We start from the raw sequence: 16,823 nt of genomic DNA, 5'->3' as shown, positions 1-16,823 counted from the left end.
CTTCTTACAGAGAGCACTGAATTTGAACCCCATTCCCGATGGCTGGCACTGTAAAGGCATTGCGCAAATTGCTATGCCAACCATGGCACTAACTGTTAGGGAATTTTCCCCATACTCTTCATTCTACAGAGTATACATTGGCTCTACATTCAAAGCAGCCATCATGCTAACTTGAAAAATGATGCCACTCAATTAAAGTGGTTCACTAGCTGTGGAGACATTTGGGAAATGGAGATCAAGATGCATACTGGAAAAATGCATGTCTTCTTCCTGCTGAACCACCACCTTCCCATCAAAATCACAAGGGAAAAGCAGAGGCCGTCCAGGCGAGCCAAGGTTTGGGGAGGGAGGGAGGGGTGGGGAGAGCAGGATGGGGTGAGGAGTAGGCTAGAGATTAAACAACAAACAAACCAATCTCAATGCTACAATTTTTTTTGTACAGTTAGCCCAACGCTGTTACAGTGCCAGCGATCGGGACCGGGGTTCGAATCCCACACTGTAAGGAGTTTGTATGTTCTCCCCACGTCTGCGTGGTTTTCCCGGGGGGGGGGGGGGGGATCCAGCTTCCTCCCACTGTTCAGAAATGTACCAGGGCTTGTAGGTCCATTGGATGGCATGGGCTCATGGACCGAAAGGGCCCATCACTGGGCTGCATATCTACTTTTTTAAAAAAATTAATTTAAATTGAGTTTGACACAAAAGCACCACATTAAACAACCCGCTGGAGGAACTCAGCGGGTCAAGGAGAAAGAATGGTTGATGCTTCGGGCCTGAACCCTTTATTTAAGGCTGAGAGAGTGGAGAGCCAGTATAATGACGACAGCAGTACGTAGTGGGGTGGGGGGGGGGAATGGATCAATCTCGTACACACAAAAATTCAAGTGGCATAGGGTTCCCGATGCCCAGCATCTCCATTTTCTTCAGATAAAGGCCATTCAGCCCAGTGAGCCAGTCCTGTTCCCCCATTCTACTTATCCATCTAAATCTCTCACCTACACTTGGCGTCATTTACAGTGCCACGTCTACAGCACGTGGACAAAATCCCCAGGAAATATACACTCACAGAGCCTACAAACTCCATACGGACAGCACCTGAGGAGAGGACGAAGCCTGGATCCCTGGATCCAGCAGCATTATCTCATGGTGCAGAGCTCTGCCCTTCCCCAGAGTGAGAGGCAGAGGGACAGGCACAAGTTGCACGCAAACGCTCAAACTCGTACCCACGCAGAGTCAATCAATTGTCTGAAGTTTTTACAGCCCACACGATTGTGGCTGTTCAGTTCATCCTGCATGTGCTGGCTCTTTGAATGAGTTGTCAACCCGAAGCACAAGGAGCAAGGGGATCCTTGCAAATGGGGGGACTGGTTAAGGGGACTGAGGGGGGGGGGAATGATTGGGTCAATGTTTTTAATATAAAAAATTATTAGGTGTTTGGGATGGGCTGTTAGTAGTGGAAGCTAATATGATTGGAGCATTTAAAACAACTCAGCAGGTCAAACAACGTCCTTTATATAACAAAGATAAAGATAATCAACTTTTCAGGCTTGAAATACCTTGCTGAAGGGCTCAAGTCCAAAACGTCATTTATGTATTTTTAAATCTTTGCTGTACAAAGGACCTGCTGAGTTTCTCCAACGTTGTGTGTTTACTTCAACCAAGGTTTCTGCAGGTTCCCGTGTTTTACTTCTTTAGCAGCATTTAAGAGGCTCCTTGATGGACACGTGAATATGAAGGGTGCAGAGGGACGTGCATTAAGCAGCAGTTTTTGTTTCATTAGGACACCGGGCTCATCACAGGCACATGGGCTATAATCTCCTGAGGCAAAAGGGGAGGCCCAATCTGCACTGGTTCAGCACAGTGGTCTTGCTTCAACTCTCAATGATGGAGAGGTACCAGGGGAAGAGAAAAGCAAAATTATACACACTCCCTAAGTGAAGGAAACACAGCCCAGGAGCTGCAGTGAGAGCTCTGCTGCTCAACCACCACCGGTCGTTCCAGCCACCCGGCATCTTTTCAAGTACGCACTTCATCATCTGTCAGTAGCAAGCCAAAAGCTGTTTGTTCTTCCTCTATCATCGTGAGAGAAGTAGTGAGATCGTGGGCGGGAGGGAGGGAAGACAAAGGTCTTTAATCTCAGCCTCCCACGTGACATGTCCACTTCAGCAGTTCCCATCTGACAGAAGACATTCACACCAGCAGTAGCTTTGTTTGGACAGTGCGGGAAGTGCTTTAACACACCTTTCAAAGAGCAGTTTCACAACTAACCACAGACACAAAAGAACAAACTCAGTTAAATAAATTGCAGAATTTAAAAGCCTGATTCAGGAAATAGGGATGAAGCTACTAGGTTATAATAATAACTCATCTGGTTCATGGCCAGACTACAGAGAGCTGTGAACTCAGCCAGCACCATCATGGGCATTGGTCTTCACTCCATTAAGATGCAGTGTCTCAAGAAAACAGCCTCTATCCTCAAGGACCCTCACCACCCAGGCCATACATTCTTCTTACTGCTACCATCAGGTGGTGGTGATACAGGGAGCTTGAAGACAAACACAATGGTACAAAAAACAAATTCTTTCTTCTACCATAAGATTTCTGAATGGACAGTGAACGACAGACACTATCTCACTTTCTCTTCTTTTGTACATTTTTTTTTAATCGTGCATTTACAAAAATGCAATTTATAGCAATTTTGCACCTGCCACAAAACAAATTTCATGACACGTTCATGACATTAAATTTGGATTCTGAGCATCCAATAAGTGGTTATATGGTTAATAAGCCCAGAGCCCACCCTTGCCTACCTGTCCATCCACACAATGTCAAAGCTTATTCAACAACAAGGCTCTCAGCTCAAGAGGCAATTAAGTTTGCTAAGTGATACCAATATTCTATGAATTAATATTAAAAAAAAAATCACTTCCAACTCAAGCCACAAGTGCTTTCAATGTGAAAGGATATTTTTATTGAAACCCAAGCATGTGACACAACAAGTTACTTGAGGGCGCCTCATGATTATTCCAAGAACAAAGCGGTGACTGAGTTCATTCAGGCCACTCCCAGAGTTGTTCTCTCAGGCGACTTCTCAGGCCCCCAATCCAATGCCACTGGGAGCGACCCAAGGAGAAATCACAAAACCAACGTGAACGGGGGTGAAACGGGGCTCATGACAAATGCAGGTTACAGGCAAGGAAGCCCAGCTGCAAAGTCTCCCAAACAGCACACAAGACAAGTTCAAAGGCAATTACTTTGCAACTACCAGGCTCATACAATGCTGCTACCCCTCACAAGAGAAAGGTCTTCCATTTGAAATGGAGCAAGACCCGGTTGTCTCACCCATGGTAATGAAACACAAAATGCTGGAGGAACTCAGGTCTCAAAGCATCCATAGGAGGTGAAGATTTATCACTGGGTAGGTGCAGAACATGATAGACGACAAGATGCCCCATGTCACTTGCAAAGCAATTGAAGCCCAAGCCAGTTAGCAGCCCTGTTCACCATCATTTGCCACAGTTTACAACTCTTGTTTTGTTCACTACATTAGTCATACACTCTTTTCTTCTAATCTACAGTATTTAATGAAAAACAATCTCTCTCTCTCTCCCCTAACAGCAGCTTTTATACTCCAATTTCCTTTCCCAGCCTGTTCGGTAATCTCAGCACCTACCTCTGTAACCCACAAAGCAAATCACTTGCCCAAACCAACCTCAAATTCCCGTCACTTCAGTTGTGCCTTCAGCAGGGAAGGTCCAAGGCTCTGGAACTCCCTCCTCAAAACCACTCTCCCATTGCTTCATATTGCCAGTCTTACAAGGACTGATCCACTGCCCAAAGATCTGGGCCACTCCTTCAGGAGCTCAAGTTAAAAATCCTGACATGGCAGCTGATAACAGACAATTCTAGGTTCTTGTCATATACACATCTCCCACGGTCCACTCAGGTCCATGAACGCAATGGCCGAGAACACATACCTGTGCCACTCCTTCCTCAGAAGCTTGGGGAAATTCGGCACGTTACCCGCGTCCCTCAACAACCTCTACAGATTCACCGTCAGACATGACGTGGGATGTGAACTGTTCCACCCAAGACCTCAGGGGGCTGCAGCGGGTTGTGAACGCAGCCATCACACACAGACCCTCCCCTCCATCGATCCCACCTACACTTCCAGATTCCTTGGAAAAGCAGCAACACATGCATTTCTCTGTCCTTCCATGGGGAAGATTCACACCAGTAATTTTTTCCTGCTATCATCAGACTAATGTATGAACTGCACACCAACATTGTTCGCTCCAATTGATTTCTGGGTTCTAGTTCCTCTACTTGTGCATGGGTTGCCCTGTTGGATAGCACTCAAAACAAGTTTCTTCTCTGTACCTAATGCATGTGAAAAACTCAAACCTGAGGAAGCAGCAAGCACATATTCACACACATCACAGATACAGCAATGAAGAGGACTACATTGTGAACTAACCAGCATTGGGAGTCCAGCACATCAAGGTCAGGGACAAGGGAGAGGGGTGAGCAGAGCAGCAAGGGGGTGGGCAGTTGAAGGCATCAGCTCAACATAGCGATGTTTGGAGTCAACTTGCTGTACTCCAGATGCCAGCTGACTGACCAAACAGCATACGTGAAGTGGACAAGGAGCTGCTGGCCACATCCACCAGCTGGAGACGATCTCCATCAATGCCAAGACTGGCCCCATCAAAAAGGCTCAAGCACATTGACACACCGTCTTCCAGAACAAAAAACCTTGGCCTGCAACTCGCACATTTGTGCCAAGCCATCACAGATGTCAAAGGCCTGGAGGGGAGCTCGGAAGAGGAGACCAAGGATGGTTTAACACGTGAAGGAGGCAGGTTTAGACAACAGGCAGTAAAGGAAGAGGCTGGAACTTATCCAGTGCATGAAACAGCAGAGAACCCAGTCAAGGCTCAAAAGAGAAAGGTCCCAACACCCAGAGAGGGCAAATACTGTGAAGCTGGCAGCAACTCAAAATGCTGGATGAACTCAGCAGGTCAGGCAGCATCCAGGGAACCAAAGAACAGCACAGAAACAGGCCTCTTTGGTCCTTCTAGTTTTTCGCCTAACCCCACTAACCTGCATCAGTCCATAGCCCTATACCTCTCCCAGTCATATACCTGTCCAAATTCTTCTTAAATATTAAAATTGAGCTTGTTCCACACCCCCACCACTCTCCGGGTGAAGAAGTTCCCCCTAAATTTTTCCCCTTTTACTCTTAGTCCATGTCCTCTGGTTTGTATCCCAGTGGAAAAAAAAGCATGCATTTACTCTGTCTTATTTTAAATATCAATTCTACGTTCCAGGGAATAAAGTCCTAACCTGCTTAACCTTTCCCTGTAACTCTGTTCCTGAAGTCTGGCCAACATCCCAGTAAATCTTCTCTGCACACTTTCTATCTTATAGATATCATTCCTCTAGTTAGGTGACCAAAACTGCGCACAATAGTGCAAATCTGGCCTCACCAATGTCTTATACAACTTTACCAATACATCTCAACTCCTGTTGTCAACTTATGAAGGCCAATAAGCCAAAAGCTCTCCACCTTATCCTCCTGTGACGCCACTTTCAGGGAATTATGTATCAGGCAATAGAAAGTCAACAGTCAGATCAAAACAAACAGAGCCTCCTTAACAGGCCCTGACCCAAAATGTTGATTGACCATCTCTCTACAAGATGCTGCCTGGCCCAGGGAGAGAAACCCTCCAGCTCAAGATTCCAGCATCTGAAAGGGCTCAGCAGAACGAGCTGCATCTGTGGAGAGAAACAGTCAACTGTTTCTCAAACTGGTGTGTGGTTTTTGTGCTGTGGTTTAACAGATTTGCAAGACATTAAAATGTAACCTATGCAAAAACATACTGAGCAAGGCCAGTTCTACATTGACAGGCCAGGAACTAAAGACCCCACCAAAATCCCCCTCCTCCCATCGCACACCACTGCTCCCAGAAATTAATGCTGGTGAACAAGCTCCAACAACTTGACCTTTGCTCTGCACTCTATTCAGTCCCCTTCCTTCAAAATGGTACATACCCCTCACAGCTAATGCAAGACAAATTCCCAGAATGGTACCCAACCACAGAGGCCACACTATGAGGAAGCACTGCATCAAGCAAGAGCACATGCCCTGCTAATTCAGAGCTAGCAATGAGACTTGAAGGCTTTGAGGGAAACAGACAGTGATTGGAAAGAGGAACTACTACTGCTGACTTGGCAGCCTTGGATTGGCCAGCGTAGACTAAAATAAAAAGCCACACCCGCTGGGAGTGAAATTAAACAACTTCATACACTGGCTGTTTAAATTTGGTACATACTATTGACATTGAGCTAATCACCACGTTTGAACCAAAGATTGATTTTTTCTTTAAAAAGTTTTCCTTGACTCGAGTCAAGGAACCTACACGGTCGTTGTCAACTTGCAGTCAAAGTGACATCAGGTAGCAGACTGCTGGAGAATGGATGAAGGGGCACCGGGTTTCAGAACCAGGATGTGAGTGGGGGCTGAGGGTAGGAGGGGTTCCAGACAGGCCTCGGGCGCTGAGGGCTTCCCGATCGCGTTGGAGGTTTGGATCTGGAGCTCGGGTGGCCGATGGCTCGAACTGAAATCTACATGGCTGCAAAGGCTGCGGGAGTGCTGGAGGCAAATCCACGCACACTCGGTGATACTGAGAGAACTCTTTTCCTGCTCTTCTGACTGTGAGGGGCACCGGGGCAATTTCTGATGACAAATTCCTCGCCTTATGGCAGACAATTTTGTTCATGATTACATGACAATAAAAGAATCTTGAATCTTAAGTTAGGGTTAGTCACAAATCAGCCCCAAACTTATGCAAGAACAGGTTTTAGGGGGGGGGGGTGGAAAGATTAGTCCTGTGACCACTTCAAATCCAGGTCAACTGATAGCCCAGGAGACTCACACTGATGACGACCAGATTCACTGCAACAGAACTACTGAAAATGGCTGAGAAATGGGTACAATGCATATCACTGCACCCCCTCCCCAAAGCTATTTACTGAAGTACATTCATTCACAACTCCGCCATATTGCATTCCTACACTACCTTAAATTTATCAGATTTGCCACCTTTGGGAGCTTCCCATGCACAAAGTGGTTGCAGGTTTCCTTACGCAACATCTGCACATCACTCCCAAACCTGCTGGGGCACCACTCGACGACGGCGAGATCTTGCGAAAACACTGCAAATGTTCATCAGGTCAGGCAGTGCCCATGGGACAATTGATACACGGCACCAACCAGGCACCCTTCACCTCTAACCACAGTCCGGCTAGAGGTACAGTGTCTACAACCCAAATGGAAGCTCATTATGCTCATATTCTGCAAGATATGGTCCCAGAGAGGGCCCCTTCCTTGCAAGTCAAATAACAGCTATGATTGATGCGCAAAAGGAAACTTCTCAACTCCCTGCAGCAAAAGCCCACACGAGTAGCGAGTCATTGAGGATGCTTTATAGCAGTGGTTTTCAATCTTTTTCTTTCCACTGACATACCACCTTAATCAATCCCAATACCATAGATGCTCTGCAATTAGTAAGGGAAGGTTGAGAACCACTGCTCTGGACCCAATTGTTACTGAAATATTTTGCTTGAGAAAAATTGTCATTGGCCCATTTCCTCTGTTGTTTTGAAACCGTGCACATGACGAGTCAATGAGGGACGATTAAAACAGTGGTCTTCAAACTTTTTCTTTCCACCCACAGACCACCTTAAGCAATCCCTTACTAATCAAGTTTTAAATTGGCGTGTCTCGCCATTTGTTCACTTATCACACAACCTCAACAACTGGAAAATTCACTTATCCGGCATCTACCAATCCCATTAAGTGCTGGATACCATGGGTTTTATTGTTATAGTCAGATGAACTGGGATAGAGAACAAACTTTGGGCTAGGACTGCTGAAGCCGATCCCAAATATAGTCAGAGTTCTGCAACAATAAAGCAGGCCCTTTTCCCCAACTTGTCCATGCTGAACCAGCCAGTTTGGCTGCATTTAGCCCATATCCCCCTCAACCCCACACCTGGAATCAGAAGGTTGCGGATGAAGATCTAGTCCATCCAGACAGCACAGAACCAAGCACGTGTGCTGTGCTGTCATGGATCTGAGGCTCCCGCTATCCCTTCTTCGATCCTAAGGAACTCAAGATAGGACATGCCGAGCATTTTGGACAATACATACTATTCACCCAACATCACAGGTACAGATCCAAGGTCTGCCTGCTACACCACAAGCTGTCCCATCCCATCCTGGACTGGCGCACATTATCCCACAGCTATGTTTGGAAGATCAGGGGTATTGTGCTGACATACTTAACCCGTGAAATGGCCGCCTTGTATTTATCAAATTTGCTATCTTTGGGAGCTTCCTGTGCACAAACAGTCTACAAGTTTCCCCAACGTTACAACATCTGTGCACCACTCTCCAACAGTGAGATCTTGAGAAAACATTGCATAAAAAGATAAAAGACTGCTGCCAATATCCAGCAGAGGGAGGGAAAGGGACGCAAACAAAATAGAGTCCGAATATTTAACTCTGCTTCTCTCTCCACAGATGCTTCCGACTTGCTCACTCCTATACTCAATGCCCTGGCCAATTAACTGAAAAAAAATCATTAACAATCTAGAAAATAGTTAGCCTGGTCCAAAGTCCCACGTATGACAGATTATTGGAGTTGAACTCTGATGGGAAGTAAACACATTTACAAGCCTAGGGAATAAAACTATTGCAGTTTGTCCCTTGACCAACTTTCCACAGGTTCCAGGAACTGCTTTGCCCAAGACAGCAAGAAGTTCCAGAAAGGTGGGGACACGGCTCAAACCATCTCCATTCCTGCTGCATTGGAAAAGACTATGAAAAGTCATTTCTTCCTATTAGGAAGACAATTGATGAGTGTGTTGTCACAGTTAAATTCTGTTGCCTTTGCCCAGTACCAACTCTGCACTTACATACCAGCTTAATTCAAGATTCAATTTATTTCCACTGTAATAAAACAGTGTCATTTTTATATGAAATTGCTTTTGTCTGCTGTAAGGCCGGCAGAAATTGCCTGAGAAAGAGAAGCAAATGAGAGATCTCTCAGAGTCACTGAATGTCCGTAGACTCATCTCCAGCACTTCGGCAGCCATACAGAGCCCAGTCCAAACCATTGGCAACCCGAGCTCCAGATCCAAACCTCCAATACAGTCAGGAACCCTTCAGCCCACCCCCCCCCCCCCCCTCACATCACAGTTCTGATACCCCTTCAGCCAGTTTCAAGCCTGTCTCCAGTAATCCCCCTCGCTGGTACTCTGCCGTGGTTACTGTCCTGTGGGTCATCTCCTCTGCTTCTTTCTGGGGTATGGTTTTTCTGGTGCCCTGCGCCAGTCCTCCGCTCCCCTGGTCTGCCGATCAGACACCACCATCTTGGGTGCAAACCCCCCCGCAGTCGCTGGACTTTAAATAAAACTACTGGCAGCTCCCTTTAATGATTGTACTATGTGCGAGATGTCCAACTGATCTGCTTGCAGAACAACTTCTCTCAGTGCATCTTATCACGTGAATAAACAATGGTGATATCCTTCACTTCCTCACCTACTGAATGCAGAGATCACTGGCAAGGGCAGTAATTATTGCCCGTCCCAAACAGTGGTTAAGTCAAGCGGATCAAGATCATAGGCTGAACAAGTCAAGGATCTTCTTCACCCGCCCCCCCCCCCCACAAAATGCAGTAGCATCAATTTAAAAATCAAACTTTAATTTCAATGCCAACGTACTGCATAGGTATAGAGTTTAAATTCTGACTTCATTAAACAGCTCTGGCCTGGACAGCAAGTAACTGTGCCTGTTAAGCTCCACTACGGTCAATAAAATACACCTAGTTCCATGAAGTACTGCAAGGGACAAGACTTGGTGTCCCTAGCCACACACAATTACAAATGTTGCTGCTTTAAACACACTACTTCACAAGAGTTAGTTAGCACTGCTTAATGCACACCAGCATGACCCAAGCAACAAGCGCTCTGCTAGAGGAACTCAAATGGGTCGAGCAGCATCAGTGGGAGAAAATGAATGTTCGGGGCCAGAAGCTGTTGCCCTCTCTTTTTCTCCCACCAATGCTACTCGACATGTCAAGTTCTTCCAGCTGAGTCCTCATTGCTCCAGATTTCAGTATTTGCAGACTCTGCACATCTCCAGCCAGCACCCAAGTTTGGCTCGTAGGAGGACAGGACTTGCAGCCCTATTCAGAACAAGAATTCATAGATAACTGGCCAAGGCAGGAAGGCACAAATTGGATCGGAATTATCCTTCAGAGAAGCAAGATGCAAGTCACCCTGCTTCCATTCAAGGAGAGACCAGGGGTGGGCAACTTTTATTTAAAAAAAACCTCACATTCCTCCTTAAATATTTCCTGTGCCGCAATTGCTCTGTGACTGCAGGTGATTATGTGAGTGGGGAAGGTTGAGAACCACTGCTCTAGACCCAATTGTTACTGAAATATTTGCTTGAGAAAAATTGTCATTGGCCCATTTCCTTTGGAGTTCTGAAAATGTGCACATTAACAAGTCAATTAGGGACGATTAAAACAGTGGTTTTCAAATTTTTGCTTTACACCCACACACCACCTCCTTACTAATCACAGAGCACCGGCCGGGTGGCATAGGGAATACTTAAAGTGAAATGTGAGTTTAAAAGAAAGTTGCCCACCCCCTGAGGTAAACCAACAGATCGGTCTCAAGGTTCCTGCATTTCTTTCCAGACATTTTCCCCAATCCCTCTGTGTGGTCAATATTCAAACTACAATTTTACAAGCCCCAGCCATTTTAAAATACAAAATTAGCACAAATTGTATTTCTTCTTTTAGAAAGGAAGATAATCAACCCCCCCCCCCAAAAAACCAGCCAATTTATCCTTTAATTCAGGTTATATGCACTCATTAATTCCAAACGTCTTTAACCTGGGGAGGGGATCAGGTGCTTTTGTGGAGAGGGGTGCACAGGGAATGGGACAGATCTGTTCACAGGCCTGTTTGTACGCGACAACAAAAGGAGCCCTGTCCCTTTAAGCTCCTGACATCAGACTAGCCTCGAATTAGTAGCACAGAAGATAGTTGGGAACCTGACACTGGCAGATGTTTGAACAGGAGCAATTGAGCGAAGCTGTCAGCCGGCCCAAGCAGCAGCAGCGCCAACTCGTGGCGCAAGTTGGAAGTGCCCTCCCCCCCGGCTCCCCAGCACATCTCAAAGCGAGCGGCGCACAAGCCCCAGGGCCCCTCCATCAAGTTGCAGAAACCCCCCTCCCTGAAGCTGTTCGACTTTGCACGGGGGCAACAGCACAATCCCCTCACTGCGTCCTTACCTGTTTGTGCATTTCAATGTTCAGCCCATAGGACATCTCGTAATACTGAAACCAAAAAAAGCAAACCCATCAACTTACATTCGAGTTTGATTTCCGAAGTCTTCCTGCAAGATGCTGCCCAATATTTCTTCCAACGCGTTGGGGGGGGGGGGGGGGGCTAACGCACTCTGCCCTCCAGGGAAGCGACAAATCGCCTACTCCGACCACACGTGCCCCCCACCCCCAAATATTTCTTCCAACGCGTTGGGGGGGGGGGGGGGGCTAACACACTCTGCCCTCCAGGGAAGCGACAAATCGCCTACTCCGACCACACGTGCCCCCCACCCCCAAATATTTCTTCCAACGCGTTGGGGGGGGGGCTAACGCACTCTGCCCTCCAGGGAAGCGACAAATCGCCTACTCCGACCACACGTGCCCCCCACCCCCAAATATTTCTTCCAACGCGTTGGGGGGGGGGGGGCTAACACACTCTGCCCTCCAGGGAAGCGACAAATCGCCTACTCCGACCACACGTGCCCCCCACCCCCAAATATTTCTTCCAACGCGTTGGGGGGGGGGCTAACGCACTCTGCCCTCCAGGGAAGCGACAAATCGCCTACTCCGACCACACGTGCCCCCCACCCCCAAATATTTCTTCCAACGCGTTGGGGGGGGGGGCTAACGCACTCTGCCCTCCAGGGAAGCGACAAATCGCCTACTCCGACCACACGTGCCCCCCACCCCCAAATATTTCTTCCAACGCGTTGGGGGGGGGGGGGGCTAACGCACTCTGCCCTCCAGGGAAGCGACAAATCGCCTACTCCGACCACACGTGCCCCCCACCCCCAAATATTTCTTCCAACGCGTTGGGGGGGGGGGGGCTAACACACTCTGCCCTCCAGGGAAGCGACAAATCGCCTACTCCCTGGCCACACGTGTCCCCCCCCCTTCCAAATATTGGCACCCGTCCACAGAAAGAGGTGTTGCATTTCAGCCACAGTCACCCAACGAAGTCAGATTATTAGGGCTCCCGGCTGAAACTTAACGCATTTACAAACAAGCGCATTAACTTTTAATGGCAGCTCGCCCGTCCAATCTGCAGAAATTGGTGCGAGTGGCAACACCGAGGTCAGGTCCCATCCTGATCGACGCCTAATGATCGAAGCCGCAGGGACGATTAGAAGCATCACGGACACACGTACCATCACATAGTGCCTCTGCATCTCCGTCTTCTCGTTGGCCAGTTTGTCACATTCCATCTTTAAACTGCAAGAGGGGAGGGAAAGGTGTCAGTTTCCAAGGGGAGGTGACGGTCGGGGAACCGAGACTGTGTCAACACATTTATCCAAACAATGAGCTTCCATCGCGCAGCCTGAATAATTCACAGCCTGTTTACAGGGAGTGCGCTAACCCACACAAGGCTGAAGCCACAAGACTATTACTTTCGATGCACGGGAGTTGGGGGCTGGCGAGAGACGGAGGCAGACAGGTGGGGGTGGGGGGGAGATCAGAAGCTGATGCCTGCATACACTGCTGGAGCCGGAATCGCGACGCGGTGCCGCTCGACACTTTCCACTCCACCTGTGATACTGTGCTTGCAAAAACTGAAATTCTTCTTTGATCCGGTCGCACGATTCGGCCACGGTGAATTTGAACGGCTGAGACGGTTGATGCGGGGGCTGGAAACACAAGAGAAATTTCAAAACAGTAGGGGTGCAACACCTTCCCTCTCCCTTACAGAGAGAGAGGGGGGGAGAGAGAGAGAGGGGGGGAGAGAGAGAGGGGGGGAGAGAGAGAGGGGGGAGAGAGAGAGGGGGGGAGAGGGAGAGAGGGGGGGAGAGGGAGAGAGGGGGGGAGAGGGAGAGAGGGGGGGAGAGGGAGAGGGGGGGGAGAGGGAGAGAGGGGGGGAGAGGGAGAGAAGGGGGGAGAGGGAGAGAAGGGGGGAGAGGGAGAGAGGGGGGGAGAGGGAGAGAGGGGGGGAGAGGGAGAGAGGGGGGAGAGGGAGAGAGGGGGGGAGAGGGAGAGAGGGGGGGAGAGGGAGAGAGGGGGGGAGAGAGAGAGGGGGGGAGAGAGAGAGGGGGGGAGAGGGAGAGAGGGGGGGAGAGGGAGAGAGGGGGGGAGAGGGAGAGAGGGGGGGAGAGGGAGAGAGGGGGGGAGAGGGAGAGAGGGGGGGAGAGGGAGAGAGGGGGGGGAGAGGGAGAGAAGGGGGGAGAGGGAGAGAAGGGGGGAGAGGGAGAGAAGGGGGGAGAGGGAGAGAAGGGGGGAGAGGGAGAGAAGGGGGGAGAGGGAGAGAAGGGGGGAGAGGGAGAGAAGGGGAGAGGGAGAGAAGGGGAGAGGGAGAGAAGGGGAGAGGGAGAGAAGGGGAGAGGGAGAGAAGGGGAGAGGGAGAGAAGGGGAGAGGGAGAGAAGGGGAGAGAGGGAGAGAAGGGGAGAGAGAGAGAGAGAAGGGGAGAGAGAGAGAGAGAAGGGGAGAGAGAGAGAGAAGGGGAGAGAGAGAGAGAAGGGGAGAGAGAGAAGGGGAGAGAGAGAGAAGGGGAGAGAGAGAGAAGGGGAGAGAGAGAGAAGGGGAGAGAGAGAGAAGGGGAGAGAGAGAGAAGGGGAGAGAGAGAGAAGGGGAGAGAGAGAGAAGGGGAGAGAGAGAGAAGGGGAGAGAGAGAGAAGGGGAGAGAGAGAGAAGGGGAGAGAGAGAGAGGGAAGAGAGGGAGGGGGAGAGAGGGAGGGGGAGGGAGAGAGAGAGAATGACAACAAACCCGAAACTGCTCAGGGTCCACGCGTCGCCGCTTTAAACATCAAACAACAAACTCGCGATATTCAAAGTTAAAAAGGCACCGGTCGCCAAGCCGATCGTCGCACACTCACCGGGTGCCGGCTTTGTGGATACATCGCTTGACAATGTATCCCCGGACAGGGATTCTCTAGGTCGGTACAGGTCCGGCTCCAAACGCGGCAGTAACAACACACAGCTGGGGAAGTGCACGGCCACGCCGCTCAAATCGGAACCACTCCCAGCGCTCCAGAACAAAGCCACAAGCCCTTCTCCGGCTGAGGCGACGTTTCACAGGTCCCTTTGTGCGGGCAAGTCCAAAGGAGAAAGGGGGGGGGGGGGGGCAGCGACAGCGCTGCTCAAACCGGGGGCTGGCAGATCACCCGCCTCGCCGGGCCCGGGAATGGGGGGGGGGATCACGTTTTGTACGAAATAAAAGTAGGGGGGGGAAACCAGTTTGCTCTGCAAAAGAGAAACCAAGATAAAGCGGCGCCCGGCTCTCTGGGGGGCGTCCGGTGGTCCCGGGGGCCGGCTCTCTGGGGGGCGTCCGGTGGTCCCGGGGGCCGGCTCTCAGGGGGGGCGTCCGGTGGTCCAACCTTCAGCAGCCGGGCCGAGTGTGTCCCGCGTCCAGAGGAGCAGCGGCGGCGGCGGCAAACGGCGCACCCGCCCGCATAGCGACGGGGATGGCAGCGGCTTCTCCTCCTCCCCCGGTCGGGAGCGCAGTCCCGGGCGAAGTTCAGCACCACGGCGGGCCGGTCCCGTCCGCCCGCCCGCCCCGGCGGGTAGCGATGCTCCCTCCCACCGAGCGCAAGCGATCACCGGGAGAATGCCACACGGCCGGACAGCCACTCCACGCGGCTTGCCCCGCTCTCCCCGTCTCCTTCTGCCTCACCGCCGCGCTTCCCCCCTCCCACGCCGCCGCCACAGCCTGACCATATTTGGGTGGAAAGTAACCGAGACTCCACCAGGCCGACTGGCCAATCGGCGCCCTCGGGACCCCACGTGGGGCAGCAAAGAAGGTGGCGCCCGGGGAACGTTTGGTGGAGACCGGCGGCCAATCCTCCGCAGCCCCCGCCTCGACTCGGACAGTGGTTGGTCCGTGGCGCCGGCGCCTGTCAATCACCAGGGGGAGAGGTGGGATCTACCGGAGCTGTCAGTCAAACCCACGAGGGCCTGGAGCGCTGACAAATGCCTTCGATTCTACCTAGTGCTTGCAAATAGCCAGTGGAATGCTGCTTAATTAGCTTTGAATGTCTTTTGCCGAGCAGCTCAAACAATCTGTCAGTACCATGTGGTAAAAGGATCTGTGTGGAAAAAGAAGAGGGATAAAGGCAGAAAATCCGAAGCAGCCACATTAAAAAAAAAATAAACATTAATAAAAGCTGATGAACACATCACTTCGAATCCCATCGAGTCTGGTGACAGTCCACACTTAGCAAATGTTAATCACAAGATGTCTTAAAAGGCGCATCGCCAATTTAAACACTCGGGTACATGAAGATGTGAACGTCTTTTATTCCTGCTCCCCGCGGTAATTGTTTTTTTTTAAGTGTATATTTTTATTTGGTATTTACATATTCTTGGTCACTTTCAAACCCAACTTCCATAATCTATCCCAGTCCAAATAAACCTTTCCTTCACGGCATTGGCGGGGAGCCAAATATTGGCCCAACTTTTATATAAAATTAATCGGCAGTTGCATCTCTGTTCAAACGGAGTAATTTGGGAGGGGAGTTCCTTGAGCTGGTGGGGGAAGCCGAAACCAGAGGCCATCGACAGGAGATGGACACCAATACATCCAAGGGGAATTCTAGAAGACACCTCTCCGCCCAGAGGGAGTAGCTGATGCATGTAAAGGAAGCGCCCAGACTCGGAGAGAAGCGAGCAAGACGAAGAAGGCTGTGGACGGGCCGAACGGTTTACTTCCCGCCTGTAGGTCCCATGTAAACCGGTTCCCCCGTCTCCTGGGTGTTCAATCCCACTTCAGCCTCCTCTGTCACTACAAGTGCATTCTTAAGTAAAACAAAAAAAATCTTATTTTGTTTGCATCTTGTCGCGATCTGTTCCGTCCTATAAATTATGACCTTAGTGTATAAATCTCAAGCGCTTGACAATTATTTTTAAAGTGTTCAATGTCTGTTTGAGTCCTAATTGGATACGTTTCAACTGTTTATATTACATGAAGTGTCAGGGTCATTTGCTACTGAAAGATTAGTTTTCATTGGCCGGTTAATTGAGAACGCTGGAAACATCCCACGTGGGACTGAAACTGACTGGCAAGAGCTTGGCTGAAATATGAGGGTGGGAGAGAAATCCAGGGATGGAACCGCAACTCTGGATCGGAGCTGCAGCAGTGAATCAAGTGCAAGCAGGAATTGCATTTCCGCAATGAGATAAATTGCTTCCATTGATACACGATTAATCCAGCTCCAACAGTGTCATTAAGTTTGCAGCACTAGTTGGCCTCATCAGCAACAAATTGAAAGAGGAGGCAAATGGTGCGAGACTAACAACCTGAGTCTCAATGTGGACAAGACCAAGGAGATGATCGTGGACTTCAGGAGGACCAGGAATGACCACCCTCCACTACACATCAACAACTCTGTTGTAGAGAGAATGGAGAGCACCAAGTTCCTTGGAGTTCACTTAACTAGTGACCTATTGAGGACACTCAACATCTCATTGGTCAGGAAGGCGCAACAGCAACTGTAT

At 49.7% G+C, this 16,823-nt stretch overlaps 1 protein-coding gene across 3 annotated transcripts in view; it reads right to left on the bottom strand.

Annotated features, from left to right (window-relative positions):
* Positions 1-15,025, bottom strand: part of LOC138749486 (transducin-like enhancer protein 3) — a 69,517-nt gene extending 54,492 nt beyond the window's left edge. For 2 of the 3 annotated variants that reach the window (XM_069910886.1, XM_069910885.1), the window contains exons 1-4: positions 14,207-15,025; positions 12,929-13,026; positions 12,550-12,613; positions 11,369-11,413 (exon numbers count right to left, since the gene is read on the bottom strand). In XM_069910886.1, coding sequence (XP_069766987.1) covers positions 11,369-11,413; positions 12,550-12,613; positions 12,929-13,026; positions 14,207-14,230 — 231 coding nt within the window. In that variant the 5' untranslated portion in view covers positions 14,231-15,025. The remainder of the gene's footprint in view (positions 1-11,368; positions 11,414-12,549; positions 12,614-12,928; positions 13,027-14,206) is intronic. The other variant, XM_069910884.1, reaches the window with a different exon arrangement.
* Between the last annotated feature and the right edge of the window lie 1,798 nt (positions 15,026-16,823).

The sequence above is a fragment of the Narcine bancroftii genome, chromosome 14 (genome assembly GCF_036971445.1).
Source record: "Narcine bancroftii isolate sNarBan1 chromosome 14, sNarBan1.hap1, whole genome shotgun sequence".
NCBI lineage: Eukaryota > Metazoa > Chordata > Chondrichthyes > Torpediniformes > Narcinidae > Narcine > Narcine bancroftii.
The sequence above is the reverse complement of the archived record's forward strand: the minus strand, read 5'-3'. Positions and strand labels throughout refer to the sequence as shown.